Here is a 16,170-nt window from a genome sequence, read left to right as displayed (position 1 = left end):
AATTGTTCACAAAACAGCACAAAGACCAAATACATTTATAAATTTCACGTATGAGAAACAATGCACTGTAAGCTGGCAGAAGCCATGCAATGGTGGCCTTACTTTCACTAAAACAAGTTTAGCATCTTTATAACTATGCTTACCTCTTGATTTTTGGTAAGGGAATGTCTTTGTTCCACCTCACTTTCTAGCTTCTTCTTCAGCTGAGATATCTCACGCTCTAGCTTTTCTATCTGATTATTGAGTCTTTGTTTCGTTTCTGTCTCTGACTTCTCCAGTATTCCCTGATGAAAGAGCATAATGCACTATGCTTACAATACAGTTTCATAATTCTCATCTGAATTACTCCAGCATTTCGTACAAACTTGTCACAACACTTCTCCCACTCACAAAATAATTACTGCAGCGAGCAAGTAATAATAGGTAGATACAGAAAATTATGAAAAGTAGCACTTCCAATGTATGACTTAGTTTTGAAAGATTTTTTAATAGTATTGATACAATAAATATTACTAGAAGAAACTCTATTATCCATGCAGTCTAATTCCAGGGATTAAAAAAAACCCAAAAGATCTACTATAGAAACAGAATTCAGTCACATTGTGCAACCTTAAATATTTATGCCCTAAGAGTCAATATACCTTGTAATAGAAAATATAAAAGTATAAAAGTAAATATACCTTAAAACAATAGGAAGATAAACTACCAAGGCAGGCACTGGTAAATTTTGCTATCGTAAAAATGAACACACAGATTTTTTTTTTCCTTTCACTTTCTTTCTTGTGTTTTGTTTCCATTTTATTGCAAAAACCCTTCTCATCAACACAAAATGCTCAGGACTTTGCCCAGGTAAATAACAGTGTACCATAATTTAGGACAGGAATAACAAACTTGCTTAAAAAAGTTGCTCAACTATTTTATGCTCAGTGTCAATTTGTAACAGGAAAAAAAAAATCCACTTTAAGACCCAATCCCATGCCTGTTGGAAGTTGATTTCAATGGGTATTTATTGAAGACTCTGAAAGACAGATCAGACCTGGTCATGAGAATAATACCACGTACCTGAATAGTTCGCAAATTAGTAAGCAGCAAGTTCTGTCCTCTTTGTTCAACTAATAAAGACTCACGCTGCTGAGTCAAACGCACATCTGACATCTTCAAGATATCTTTCTCTTTTTTTAAGTTTTCTGCTCTCACCTTTAAGACAGCAAATAATAACAAGAACTTTGTTATCAGTCCCAAATCTGCCTGTTAACTTTAATTTGGACAATATTATTTTTATGATCGGTTAATACTATTTTTTAAAAAGGAGCTTTTAAGATTTTAGATTGTAAATGAAAATTCATGCAAATTAAGCCAAGAACAGTAAAAACACAACTCTTCGACAAATCACATTGTTTTCTCTGTAAATCGGAACACCATTGGAATGTTGTTCCGTCTTCACTCAGTACTTGCGATATTTTGCAGAATGTTACAAACGTTGCCACCAAATATACATGCACAAAAGCTTTTACAAATTGAATAGCTGATGCACTCCAAAAGCCACCCATTCAAGGTCTGACAGCTTTCAAGATAATCATAAGAAAAACTCGTGCACTAACTTGGCCTATCTAGGAGTGTAATACATTGTATTACTAACCTCTGCCACTGCCAGTTTTTCATTAGCTCCCCTGAGGTCTTGAGTCATAGTGTTAATTATCTGCTCTTGCTTCTGAGTTGTTGCTGTGAGTTTCTGGGTTCTTTCATGCAGAGACGTTATTTCTCGACGATAGCCTTCAACGTTATCCTGCAGCATTTCATAACTTCACATAGAACAATAAAGCGAAGTACATGTTTGCCACATTACATTGATTAATTGCAAGAGGTGTATGTACACAGCTATATGTTTCATGTTCTTGTGCACCAGTTTTCACACATGTGGCTCACTCAACTAGAAGGTATATTCTTGATCCCACCTTTGCTATTTCCTTTGTGCTCTTTAACAGAATAGACAGTATTATGTTTAACTGGCAACTCTTCCTGAGCAAACGATAGCAAGCAATCAACATTATTCTATTGACAGAGGACACGTTGCCATAAGGCAACTAAACTAAATAGCTGATTTACCGTTTGGAGGCAAACTCCAGCTGCGTGGATATCTTTGCATTTTGTGACCTCAAGTCTGTGACCTGCTCCTGAAGCTTCTCATTTTGTTCATTCAGCAACTTGTCATTCTCTGCCTTTTCTTTTTTATAGTTCTCAAAAACTTCCTGCAACTACATCAAAGAACAGACATTAAAGTCCTTACAAGAGTAAGAAGAAATAGTGACAGCCTTCTACTGCATTTATCGAAAAATATACCTGCTTAAGTGCAGCCTTAGCCTCTACCGTCTCCACCGACTCAGTCATTGACACTGGAGCAGGAGTTGACATGGCTTGAGGTAAACTTGGGCGCTTTGGAGTAGATGTAAGAGAAACCTCCTCTGGTAATATACCTGAGGCTAAAAATAAAAGATAAAGGGGATTTAAAGGCAACGATTGAATGAATGCTTGCCAAAGCAGAAGATCATATAACCACACTGAAATATGGCAATATTTCAATCCTGAGTACAATACTGCATTGCTAGGAAAGTCTTGGGCTCTCCTGAGCAACTCCTTCTTTACACCTACAATATGCTACCAAGTAGTCACCACCACACATCAGTCATTATGTCGCAAGTTATTACACTGTAAAAATAAAATCATGTGTCTAAATGCAAATTTATGGGGTTTCCAGTGAGTAAGGGCAAAAGTTGAATACCAGATTAACAGAAGTTACTAGTACCATCACAGCACCATTACTGAGAACTCATAACAAATGACAATTTTCTTTTTTTCCATGGGGCAGAAACGTGAAGCTTACCTTGCAAAGGAATGATAGCTCCTGTAGTCTGTGCCAACAGTATGCGGAACATATCACGCTGACGAACTATAGACTCAACAAGCTGCAACTGATGATGACGTGATTCACGCAGTTTTTCTAGCTCATTGAGAGCTTCTTCAAGCTGACCCTGAAGCTCAGAAATTCTGAAACCAGCAACAGTTGTTTTCAGTAACATACACAGTGAGGCATACCAAGATGACACAACCCTTACATTTTGCCACAAGTCCTTCAGCGTACTTTTATTGGATCTCTGAAAGTTAAGTACCACTGAGGTTCTTGAGCAAACTTAAAAGAAAGATCGTCCTTTGGGCTTGCCATTTTATAGATGACACAGAAAGTAGGCCTCTTCCATGAAAAGCAGAGCCAAGGTAATTCCATTCACGTGAATAACTTCAAACAACAGTCAGCAGCATTAACAGAGAATCAGGTTAAGAACTTTTTATACAGAATTACATTATCTGAGGGCTTTACAGCTAGTGAATTAGATATGCACACATTTGATTATTTTTTGTTCAGCCAATGGGAATAAAACCACTTTTTCAAAAAACAGCTCCTTCGTGCGAAATCACTGTCACTAAAAAAAAATGGACAATTATTTTTACTTTGTATATTGATGAGAGCACAAGATATATAGCTATAAAGCCATTTTAATCTAAAACCAAAGACAACGATTCTTAGTAAGTTTGCCTTTATGAATTACACAGCTGCTCATGAACATATGCACACTTACATACGCAAACAATTAATAACGATCAGAAGCAAACAACTAACGAGGTTTTGAATATATCCCTCTTACTGCCTAGCATAAACAGTTTACTAGAAGGAACACATAATTTACTTTGATGACGTTGTTTCTTGCTCCTCTTTTTCTCTAGCCTCTCCCAGCTCCCGAAGAGCCACCAAGAGACGTTGATTCTGTTGCTGAAGTTCTTCAATATTTCTGTAAGAGACTAGATGTTGAGATATCACTTCAGAAGAGCTACTGATGTCAGCAGAGCTCACTTCTTCATCACGAATCACATGATTGCCTCTAGCTTCTTCAAGTTCCATTAAAAGCACACGAATCTGAAAGAGAACATTCTAGTGTAAGACTTGCATACAGATTCAAATGTTCACTCTGAAAAACAATACGTTACAAAAAAGTCCTTGGAAATTAAGTAATTTTTTCCTACAACATACAAACTACTACAATCAATTAATACTTGTAAGATAATTACATTATAGAAAAAACAGTTTGACAAAAGGAAACCACATCAAAATCAGAAGTAGATACTCTGTGTTCAATTCTACGAACAGATTACAGTACATTCCAATCAAAGATGTTATAATACACCACTTTTCCATGTTAGATGTTTAACAATGTTATCCTAAAGCAGGATCACTTCTATCCAGCTAAACTAATTTTGTAAGCAGAAATGTAAATGTCACTTTGTCCTAATGAGAAGCTTTTAACATCACTAAGGCTCTTAGGACAACCAAAGCATACATGACTGTGGCCAAACACAACTTCCAAGCAAACTTCAGAATTAGGACTTCATATTAATAAATAAATTGCAAATAGTACATTTAACCATAGCAACATTTGTTCTACCTGCTGTGAAAGGTCTTTTACTTGTACTTCCAGTCTCTGGTTTTCTCTTTCAAGCAGAGAGGCATGCTTATTGGCTTTATCAGCATCCTCCTGCAATCGCTGGATTTCCTGCAAGCATACAAACATTAAGAAACACATAGCAATTAAACTCAGACACATTTATTTCCAGAGACATCACATAAATTAGAGAGACATGTCTTGTCAATCAAACTGTGCTTTACTACTTTAAAGTTACACTCCAAAGGTTAAACTCCACATATTTAGGAATCACAAGCCACACTCTTTCATACTATGTTAGTGTATGTATTAAAATTAATGAGGAGTGGGCACTGAAGTTCAATTTTATTTCTTTGGGCAGACAAATACTAATCATTGTTTATAAAGAACTCTACTCTCAGAAAATGAGAGATTGTAAGTCACCACATTAAAGCCTTCCTTATAAAAAAAAAAATCTGAAAAATGTTGTTTCTGTAAAATACTGTCTACGGTCCAATAAATCGCAAGCTAGAAAGTTCAACAGATATTTGCCCCCAATAAAAGTTGACTAAAAGATCCATTTTATGCATTTACTAACAGCAATTATGATTAAGGAATTAAAAATCCATTTTTTCCATAATTTTACATGCTCTTTTATTTTATACTGACCTTCATAGCTTGTTCAAGCTTTGCAGACAGACTAGCAACAGCTTTTTGGGAACGCTCAAATTCTTCACGCTGACGTTTCAAGATTGGTGCTTTTGCTTCTACTTCCTGCACTATTTCATCCAAATATTTATTGATTCTCTTGTTCTCCAGCTTTTCCAAAAGCAATTGGTCCTGAGTTTCTACATATGCATTATACAGCTATAAGAAAAGATGTATCAAAGAATGACTGGTTTGCCGAATTACTTAATTCATACCTTAAGGTGGTATAATTTTATACAACTCTAAACTAACTAATTCAGAGAAACAAGTTGGACTTCTAAAAAAATGTGGTTTCAGGACTCATACCATGGCAAAGCAGTTATCCCTATTAATTTAAAAATGGCAGATTTTTATAGTGCAACTGTATGCAATAAAACAATTCTATTTAAAACGGACAAATCCTAAGCAAGTTTAAGACAACAGAAATATCAAAACTAGTATCACAAAAGAAAACAGCAAGCACAGAATAAAGTAACTTAATAGCTAGACAGCATGACCAGTAAGAAGCAAAATGAAAATAATAATTGCATTAATAAATGTGTAAAAAAACCAAAACCAAAAACCAGAATATGTACAACCTCTCATTAATTTTTCTGCAAGTACAAGCCAAATGTGCAGCATTTATGTAAATAAGGGGGGGAAAAAAGGCTTCTGCCAAAGATGCATACAGAAAACAAGTTTATATACACACAACCCTCCCCTCCCCCATATTTCAGAAAAAGAACCAAAAGACCCTACGAATGTTTTCACCTACTAAAGAAAAACTGTAAGGTATGTTGAAGAAAATGCCAACATCTTAGCAAGTCTGTTTCAAATACATGAAAAGATTTCATCCACTTCAGTTAGGCATTACACCAAGTCCGAAACAGTGAATGAAGCCTGCGCTCTTATATTATTAAGGTATTTCTGCTGCCATTTCAAGGGCCTTGAAATTGAAAAGTTTCTTCTCACTTACCTCAGTTAATTTCATTCCAGGCTTGACTACTTTAGCTACTGCTGCAGCAGTGGGAGACATTGCTGCCAGTTCCTCCTCAGACAATATGGCTCCTGAAGACATAATCCCACCAATTACCATTATAAAGCTGCAATAATTCCCATCATAAATATTCTTTATTAATATAAATGATGCCTTCACACACCTTTGTGCTTTATAACTACTGTATTTTAAATTACTATTTTAAGTCCTTAAAGTTGCTGGTTAAAGAGTTTTCTATAAAATATATTATACATACAAATGTGGATGAGACTGGTATTATATGTAATATTCCATGTCATACATTACCCAACTAGTCCCTGACTAGTTTCATTTGAAATACTGAAAAGCTTTTGCTATTAGACTCTTAAAATTTAGATAATTTCTGAACGTAAGCATTTGGAAATAGCTGGTGCAAAGCTTAGCATCAGATTTCTTAGCAAACCACAGAAGGTTTACAGTGGCAAAGCACTTGTTTACTTCCATTAAATTAGCACATGGAGATAGCAAATATACTTCATGTTGCTCTGTTCCTTCCTGCTCTGCGCTCCCTCTTTCCTTTAGAAATTACCTATGGGTAGCAAACGCTCTCCTTTAAGGAAAAAAAAGACAGAACTACAACAGTGAACACTGAGCAAGATTTAATGTCAAAGAAATTTAAGGACAGAGGTTTGTTTCCCATTGCCTTTTTTTTTTTCTTTTCCTAAGAGGAAAATAAGAATAGCTTATCAACCCCATTCTCCTCTCCAGCATGATGATTCAGCCTTAAGGAAATTTTCCTCCCCCTTTTCTTTGAAAGGGTAAATCAGATTAACAAAAAAGTTCAAAAAACATTTTGATAAAAATGCATTTTCTGGTGGGGAAAATACATACACACACAAAAAAAAGCTTCTGAAATACATTATTAGAAATGACCAAAGATTAATTAATTAAGATCATTGCATTTACTTCCTACAGAAATTCAGCATAGTATTTTTATGCAAGACTACTTATGATAGAAAGCCTGAGGCTTTATATATTTCAGTTCCCAGTGCAACCCCTACCTTTACGCTTTGTAGCGGACAGCAAATCATTAGCATTCTCCAGCTCCTTTTCCAGTTTACTGATCTTCTCTCTCAGTTCTTTCTCTATTACAGCTTTTGACTCTTCTACCTCAGCCAAATGCTCCTGGGTTGCTTTATTAGCTAAAATTAAATCAGACAAGCAGTTTATTGTGGTGTGGTTGATTTTATTTTTTTTCTTTTAAAAAAGACCAACAGTTGCATATGTACCTTAAATTTTACTTTAACTTTATATGATCTGCAGAAGCTTATGGTGATAAGAAAACTCAGTAGCATGACAGAAGCATGAAGTTCTGCCTATCCCCTTTGCTTAGAAAAGGGCTAAAATACGAACTGTCCTTTTATCAGTGAAAAGGAAACTAAAACAAGACACTAAAATGAAGACATATCTTGTAAAACGAGATATTTTCATCAAAATTCAAAGTAAAATTCCAGGTATATTTGAAGACAGTTTATCTCCAACACACACCTCAAAGTAAATTCAACTAGTCACATAAAGTATCTGTTACAAAGTGATTGATGTTTCCACCATCCCAAAAGCCTAATGCTTCCATAAACTCCATGAACGCTCAATACCTATTTTTCAACATGTCAAGGTAGTTACAAATAAGCTTAACTGTTCTGTTCCATTTGCCGTTTCTCACCCCCTGCTTACCTTCACCTGCTTCCTTCAGGAGCTTGTGTAGCTCTTCTACTGCTCCTGTCAGTTCATTGCTCTTTGCCTCTGAGTCATCAGCAGCACTCTAAATAAAAGTATTTAACCTTTTATTAAACAGTAATAGCAACTGTATTTTTATAAGAAAGCTCAAACTGACCTAAAATTACGAACACACAGTTTCTGAGTAAAATGCTAAAAGATTCACCTAAACTGGACAAGTCTTTTTCCACTGGATTACGTCTCACTTTAATGCAAACTGTGCATCTGAGAGTATGAAATGTCAACATTGATTTGATATGACAAATTCAAATAAACTGTATGCCCTTTAGCTGCTTTATAGCTCGTGCTGGCTTTATTCCTTCTCTTCGCTAAAGAAGATGTGGAGAAATTTGAGTACCCAATTTTGATAATCCTGAAAAATTTAGTATTTTTAGACAATCTTACATAAACAGTTTATGTTTCTTTGCTTCCAGTTAGAGATTACAGAATCACAGAATGGCAGGGGTTGGAAGGGACCTCTGGAGATCATCTTGTCCAACCCCACTGCTTGAGCAGGCACACCCAGAGCAGGGGGCACAGGACCATGTCCAGGCAGGTTTTGAATGCCTCCAGGAGAGGAGACTCTACAACCTCCCTGGGCAGCCTGTTTCACTGCTCTGTCACCCTCACAAGAAAGAAGCTTTTTCTTATAGAGCTGGAACTTCCTGTGTTCCAACTTGTGCCCATTCCCCCTTGTCCTGTCATTGGGCATTATTGAAAAGAGCCTAGTCCCATCATCCTGACACCCACCCTTTAGATATTTATAGGTATTTATGAAATCCTCCCCTCAGCCTTCTCTTCTCCAGCCTGAACAAACACAGGTCTCTCAGCCTTTCCTCATATGGGAGATGCTCCAGTCCCCTGATTATCTTTGTAGCTCTCTGCTGGACTTGCTCAAGGAGTTCCAGATCCTTCTTAAACTGTGATCTCATAAGTACAATACTTTAGCCATTCTGCAAGTCCATTAGAGAGAACTGAAATAAAGTTAATTCAACTTTTTCTAATCAGCGAAGTCTCTGAATAGGTTCCCATGGGAGGGCACTCAATCTCGATGCTTTTAATATCAGGTCAGATAAATGCGTCAGCAGTTAAAAGTATATAGCAAACCCTACGTTAAGCAGAATACAAACCTTTAAGCCTCTGCAAATCAATGATTCTATAACATAAGCATGAACGAGTAGGATTAAAAAAAAAACCCCAACCAAAACAAAACCAAATTAAAAAGGTAAATGGTAACACATTATCCCCCAGAAGAATTAGCTGTTGACTTGCTGTTCAATGAAGGGACATCAGTTTACATCTAATCAGACAAAGTATTAACGTAGAGCTCAGAATTAAGCAGGGTAGAATGTTTATGTGGGTGTCTACACAGGAAAACTCAGGAAACGGCATTCATTAACCTGTGAATCTAATACATGTAAACTAAAGAGCAGTTAGTTGTCCTCTTTAGCTGACTCTCTTAGTCAATATGCTGCAGGATATTTTTCACTCTGAGCTGACAAAACAAGAATTCCTCGTTTAGATGGTGCTTATTTTTCCACTGTGTCTTAACCAGATCACTAACACTTGCAGAGTTATTTGAAATGAACTTCTGCTAACCAAACGCAGAAAAATACCTTGCACAGTCATATTTTACATACAAACCTTTACCTCCCAATACATCATAAGACATAACCACATTCAAGCAACATGAAGCCTCAGAACAGTGAGCATAAAACTACTACTTTAACCCCTGTTTTGCTTAATCTACACAATGATCCAAGCACTACAAGATTTCAAATGCTGCCTAAGAGAGCAGCAAAGAAACCAGTGATTTGGATGTTTCACAATATTTTACCTTAGCAGTCAGTCTTCCCTACATCCACACTTTGTGGAGAAAACCCCCCAAAATTGGCCTGCATTACATTTAATTCAGCCACAAGTAATACTAATATACGCTTATAACCAAATCAATAAACTCACCTTGTACAAATTGGATAATTTTATGTGGGCATTCAGTTCATTGTGGAATCTTTCCTCCATACTAGCTTGCTGTTCTTTTGCCTAGCAAATTAAAGAAGAGACAGGATGGGGGAGCATTCCACTATTTCTAATTCATTCATTTTGTTTTTTGATTTGTAGAAGCAACTGTAATGCTGCTTCACATTTACTTCAAGTTGTCTTACCTCCTTCAGTTTATTCAAAAGGTCTTCCACATGCTTCTGAAGATTTTCATTTGACTGTTTTAAGCTGTTTACCTGTTCCTCCATTCTGGAAACCTGTTCAAAGAAGAAGTGAGAACACCATGTATAAATTTATCTTTCCAGTACAGTTTATTTTGGGAGGTACCCATCTCATTTTTTTTTTACTTTAAAAAAAGCCCAAAAGTTCCAGAAAGAGCATAAATGGTTATGTTTTCTAAAAGTCTTTGCTCCCATCCATTCAGCTAAATGAAGAAGTGAGTCCTCAAGTTGCTCCAGTCACGCATAACCAAATAAACCCACAAGCCTCCATGGAGCCAAGTGCCACAGAAAATGTGACCAGTTGTCACAGTTGTTAAAGAAACTGCTCAGGTACCCAAACTGAAGCTCACTGGAGCTAAGTATTTTCAAAATACAGCCACTGATTCTGCCACGTATTTTGTTGCAGGAAAACAAAAATATCATCACCCCACTCCGTAAAGAATGTTAAGTCAGATCCTTCTGCCCCTTCCTCTTATAAAGAACTGTATTCCCATACATTTTAATAGCATTATATCATTATATAGCTTTGTTATCAGCAACTCCAAAATTTCTAGCTTATAATTAAAAACTTTGACTTTTCTATTCTAGATAATGGTAGCTATACATATTCCTTAAAAAACAACCAATATTTTATAAAAAATTGAAAGAACATCTCCTTGTTAATTGCAAAACATTTTTTTTTACTCAAATACAGTTATCAAAGTACTTGGTTTTGTGTAATACAGTTATTCAGAAGGTATAGTTTATAAGAAATGGCAAAAGCACGCAGTAATTATATTACCTCCTCCTTCTTGTTCTCCAGATTACATTTAAGCTCCAAGATTTCATTGCCTTTCTCCCTGGCAGTGTGTAGCAGTTCATCTGTTTTGGCTTTCAATTCAGCGTTCAGCCACGTGTTTTGATTCTGTAGTAGTTCTTTTTCTTGCTCCAACCTTTTCTCACGGTACTAAAAAGAAAATTGCATAGTGTAATTGTACTGGTTCCACAGAAAATAAAGAAGCAAACCAAAGTATTATGATCAGAGTGGGAGTAGCAAAAATGTACTGTAATTTGGTAAATAGTACCAAAAGACAGGCAGTGTTCCTTATTACATTGGTAATGCTAACTTAGCAGTCTGAAACTAGAAAAACTTCTTGAAAATTGAGTTAGTTTCCTCAAAGTTTGCATTAGCTGGGAACATCAACTAGATTAATATCTAGTTAAAGGAAATACATTAAGGTATCAAAGTTTTCCTCCTCTTTTCTCCTTTCCTCCACTTTTTCAGCCCTTTATGGAGATAATTCTGCCCACGGAGAAATGGTGCAGGTTCACAAATAATTATTTTTCTCCTTTCTACCTGCCTTCATGGACCTGGAGTCCTTCTTCCCAGTGGGTAGGAGCAGCCACCATTGCCACCATGACATGCTTGCCCATCTTGATGCCCCCTTGCCTTCTATAAAATATGCCTCATTTCCAGTCACAGCCACCAATTTTACCACAAAATAATTTGTTTTAAATAGCAGGAGTACACTCGACCTACTGTCAAAGTCAATAATGACACAATGATGATTACATCACTTGTAAACAACTACTTATTAGAACATTAACATGTAGTACATATATAAAGTACTACTCACCTTCATGGAAACATCTGATGTTTGAAGTTCATCCAGCTTTAACTGAAGTTTTACCTTTTCTGTGTTTGCTTCTGTAAGCTTTTCATTTAAGCGTTTAACATCCTCTGGAGAAGAGTAATCAGTGTTTAAAAAAGCTAATCGTATAACAGTTTTAATTGCTTGCTTAACTAAATTGTAAAGAATGCCAACAGGTAAGATAACATTTGTAACTGTATATTGTACAATAAGATATTGTATAATGTATGTTTTGGTATCTACAAAACCAAGCATCAAACTGCTGTGGTTTTTTTGCAATTAGCAAGTAATTTCCTGCCTCATTTCCTTTCTCTAAATACTCTTCCCTGCTAATCCATTATTTGTTGCTGCCTATACAAACTGCATACTCCATACCGGTTCAATTGTTCAAACATATTTTTTATTTAGGAAAATCACGTGAAGTATTTTGTTAATGTGACTTGGCTATACCATTTAAATGTTCAACTTCCTGAGATCGTCTTTCACTTGTTCGAACCAAATCTCTCTTTTCAGCTTCCAGTTCTTCTTTTTCTCTACTTAAATGGCTCTGAAAAAAAAAGACAAGAGAGCAATAAAGAAGTGTGGTCAGCTTCCTGTAACAGTTATAAACTGTTAACTGGTATAACTTATAAACTGCCAGTATTTACAGTTTCCATCATAGAGAAGCATGCTAAACCACAGTAAGTTACCCCAGCCAACTGAAGAATGGGATAAAGGCTTTTATAGTGGGCAGCTGAATCAGTTTAAACTACATGGTATGAAAGCATGGCTGCTTCCATTTTCTTCTGTCATGTTGGGGGTATATAATTCGAGCAAATGAAGGTTAATGTACTACTTTCTTCTAGTGACTAATAGCCAACACATTTCAATTAACGGTTCCCCTCCCCCACAAATCACACTGATACTAATGCCCTGCCAGCCCTTCATGCTTAAATGCGAAATGCCACTATCACATAAGATTAGACTGCAAAGATGAGAGAACCATCACACAGCTTTCAAGGCCAGCATACTGAACATGTAGTTTTCATGCCTTTAATTTTCAACTGGCATAGAGAGGTCCAGACTGCCACAAGACTCCCTCTGGTTCTAGCTGTATTTGAACAAAGATTAGAATAAAATTGTTGAACTTAGAGCAGACGAAACAAACTGAAGGCCTAATGGAAATCCAAAACAAACAATGGGAACTGTTCAAAACCACATCTAATCTCAATATTCTTTGAAAAACAGCTTTGATAGTTAAGATTTCACTGAAAGTTTTATTTGGTTAAGTAAGAGAGAAAACAGTGTAACCAAGGAATGAACACATGCAAAAGATCAATATAAAAATCAAATAAAAGTTAATAGTCTCAGATCATTCATATCTGCCTTCTAAAGTGTCAATACAAATGACTTCAGCTAGGCCCAGGTAAGCCCCTCTGGGGAAACAATCAGATCTGTCTTCTCATTGTGGACAAATCTATCTAATAATAATGTTTTCGCTTCCTGCTCCATAATTAGTGTTCTCCTGGATCAGTCACCTGAAGTCACCCTGCAACCCCATGACTTTTGAGCATAATGCAAGGAAATCTGTGCCAGAGTGTGGGAAAGAATGAGAGAAAAACATCTTTACACCTTTGTCCGATTTTTGAGGTTTGGCTTAAAGCCACTTAGCAACAGGTTTCAGCTAGAGCAAAACAATCTATCTAAACTGAAATAGAAGCATCTGCTCTGACATATATTCACGTTATTCAGTTTGCTAAAACACCAGCATTTACTTAAAAAAACACCAAAAAACTGTAAAATTTTCCTATACCCAGCCACACAGACATGTAAATATGTACATCTAAATATTTGTACAGATATTGATAGAGTCTAGTTTGGAAATTGGTTGCATTCTTTGCTGCAGTGAGACAGGTGAACTGAAGTCTTTCAACTTATCATCAAGTTCTTCCAGTACCTGAATGGCTGCATTACGATCTTGAGCAGCTTCAAGTTCTTTATTTTTCTCATTCAGTGACTTCAATTGTTCATCTGTTGGACAAGAAATAGTATTGAGGGACCTGTACTGTAATATAATGACAGAATTCATTCTCCAAATGCAATTAAGCCAAAATTTCCCTTTAAAACATTAAAAAAAAAAAGAAGAAAGAAAAGAAAGAGAGAGAACTCAAGACTTCACTATGGATGGACTAGGTAGCATTGTGTCAAACTAATGCAACCCTTAGAGCAGATGCATTTATTGTGAAGATCAATACATAACCCACTGTTCTACTATTACTACAGAAATCAGCAAACAAGAGGTTTATTTTCCATTAGAACAAAAATTCCATTTTAAAAAAAGCCAACTTGAACACAAAAGCAAAACATCTTTCCACTTGCAGACATAACAAATGTAGCTGATGGATGGATTTTCAATTCCTATTTAAAACCTCAAGCATTTCAGCATAACACTGGACTGAAAAAGAATATCCTGCTCAGCCTTAAGAACGTGCAGTTATACTTACTAAGTTTCTTAAGCTCCTCACGGAGAGTTTGACATTCTTGTGTCTCATTTACAAGTCTCTCCTGACTTTGAGCCAGACGCTTTTCTACTTCAAAGTACTGTTGTTCTGCAAAATAACAATGTTATCTCAGCTTCACTTAATAAACATTTCTTCTTCTTTCTCACCTTTATCAAGGATCCTTATTAAAGGAATCTTTATTAAAGAGTGGTATTTATAAAGAAGACATCTAAAAATAAGACTACAGTAGAATTTTAAGAAAAAGTATTTTTGAAGGCAAAGAGATTCATTTCCACATCAAATTAACATTGTTGAAAACACTTTCTTAGCATGAAAAGTGATAAGTTTCCAGAAATGATCTACAAAATAACAGCCTAATTAATTTTAGTAATTCTTTAACATTTTTTTGATGTAGCTAAAAATGTTGTATCAGCACAATTCTGCAGTGTTGTCTCATCAACTTAAAACTTCTTTTAACTGTAGCATATTTCTATATACATATGATAAAATCCACATAACCCTAGGTATCAAAAGCTTTGATTTAGAAAATTTTTATGAACACTTCTTAAAACGAACCTTTGTGCTCTACGCAGCATATCCCATAGCACTCAGAAAAATAATTAGATGTTGTCTGAAACAGTAACTATGTTATAGAGCTTAACTGTAAAATACGTAGTAAAAGCACAACTAATCTCACTCTCAGGCATAGTGGGCTTCTAAGGAAGTACTGAGGGATTTTTACTTATCTTATGCTTCCTATCACATCTTACAATTTCAAATAATGCTGCCCCTCCAGCTACATATGAGAAGAACAGACCAGAAAGAGACTAACCTGCTAAAATCTGTGGGTTACCTTAATTTACACTATGCTTTATCAACTAATTTACTTTAGCAATATTTTTATCATAGAAGCGAAAAAGGTTGAAGGAAAGGTGGAAGTAATGTTTACATCAGAAGTGTGTCACCTACCCGATACATCAAATCATATTCGCAACCCTGCCCAGCACTTATACTCATCTACGCTCTTCTTCATTTCTACTCTAGTTTTTGAATGGCATTATTTTTCTGTAATCAAGTAACCTCCAAATAAATATAAAAATGTTGATCCCATCAGGTGTATTTTACAGAAAGGTTATGGTCTTCAACATGGAATTTAGCAGAAAAAGTATAAACCTAAGGCTATTTGAGAGCTGGATAAACAAATCATTATTTCTCTTACACAACAAAGATTAAAGCAGACTGAAACATATCACTGCCTGTTAAAAACCTGACGAAAAGCTGTTCTTTAAGCCCATTCTGAATACAGTTTTAACTCTGAATAGTCCTTTGCAAAAAGTAAAAAAAATCAGACTCCTCTTGCCAAGCAAAGTGAGAGAAAAAAACTCTTTATCAGGTCTCAGCTACAGGGCCCCCACCCGGGCATGGGAGATGAGACGCCCCCAGCCCCGGGGACCCTGCCCGGGCCGGGGACGCGCACACCCACCTCACAGACCCCCGGCACCCCCCGACAGCGTTTCGAGGACCACGACACCCCGCCAGGTCCGCCCTGACCCCGCAGGGGCCCGGCCCGCCCTGCTCCTGCTGCTCCCTCACCTCCACTCCCGCTCCTCCGGCCTCCCCCCGACCCGCACTCACCGCTGTCCACCTTGAAGCGCTCATGCCTGGCTCGAAGCCCGTCGATCTCGCTCTGCTGGTCGGCCAGGAAGCGCTCCAGCTTCCCCTGCACCGCCTTGGGCAGCTTGGCGAGCTCGGCCCGCTCTAGGACCTGCTGCAGCACAGCCGCCATCTTGGAGGCAACCCCAGGCGCCGCGGCGCGTCCCTGCCGCACCGCCACCCGCGCCCAGCTGCGCAGGCGCCGCGACCACGCATGCGACACCGGGCGGGACGGGCCCCGCGGCATCATGGGAAGTGTAGTTTTCCACCAAGAGA

General features: G+C 37.0%; 1 protein-coding gene across 3 annotated transcripts in view; it reads right to left on the bottom strand.

Moving 5' to 3' along the window:
• Positions 1–16,079, bottom strand: part of TPR (translocated promoter region, nuclear basket protein) — a 42,540-nt gene extending 26,461 nt beyond the window's left edge. For all 3 annotated transcript variants that reach the window (XM_064454365.1, XM_064454366.1, XM_064454367.1), the window contains exons 1-20: positions 15,877–16,079; positions 14,245–14,349; positions 13,698–13,771; positions 12,212–12,308; positions 11,747–11,850; positions 10,912–11,076; positions 10,074–10,166; positions 9,871–9,951; positions 7,867–7,954; positions 7,194–7,334; positions 6,133–6,224; positions 5,139–5,336; positions 4,494–4,601; positions 3,741–3,967; positions 2,882–3,045; positions 2,341–2,480; positions 2,107–2,255; positions 1,640–1,802; positions 1,063–1,197; positions 144–284 (exon numbers count right to left, since the gene is read on the bottom strand). In XM_064454365.1, coding sequence (XP_064310435.1) covers positions 144–284; positions 1,063–1,197; positions 1,640–1,802; positions 2,107–2,255; positions 2,341–2,480; positions 2,882–3,045; positions 3,741–3,967; positions 4,494–4,601; positions 5,139–5,336; positions 6,133–6,224; positions 7,194–7,334; positions 7,867–7,954; positions 9,871–9,951; positions 10,074–10,166; positions 10,912–11,076; positions 11,747–11,850; positions 12,212–12,308; positions 13,698–13,771; positions 14,245–14,349; positions 15,877–16,027 — 2,616 coding nt within the window. In that variant the 5' untranslated portion in view covers positions 16,028–16,079. The remainder of the gene's footprint in view (positions 1–143; positions 285–1,062; positions 1,198–1,639; positions 1,803–2,106; positions 2,256–2,340; positions 2,481–2,881; positions 3,046–3,740; positions 3,968–4,493; positions 4,602–5,138; positions 5,337–6,132; positions 6,225–7,193; positions 7,335–7,866; positions 7,955–9,870; positions 9,952–10,073; positions 10,167–10,911; positions 11,077–11,746; positions 11,851–12,211; positions 12,309–13,697; positions 13,772–14,244; positions 14,350–15,876) is intronic.
• Between the last annotated feature and the right edge of the window lie 91 nt (positions 16,080–16,170).

This window comes from Phalacrocorax carbo, chromosome 6, assembly GCF_963921805.1.
Source record: "Phalacrocorax carbo chromosome 6, bPhaCar2.1, whole genome shotgun sequence".
Lineage (NCBI taxonomy): Eukaryota > Metazoa > Chordata > Aves > Suliformes > Phalacrocoracidae > Phalacrocorax > Phalacrocorax carbo.
The sequence above is the reverse complement of the archived record's forward strand: the minus strand, read 5'-3'. Positions and strand labels throughout refer to the sequence as shown.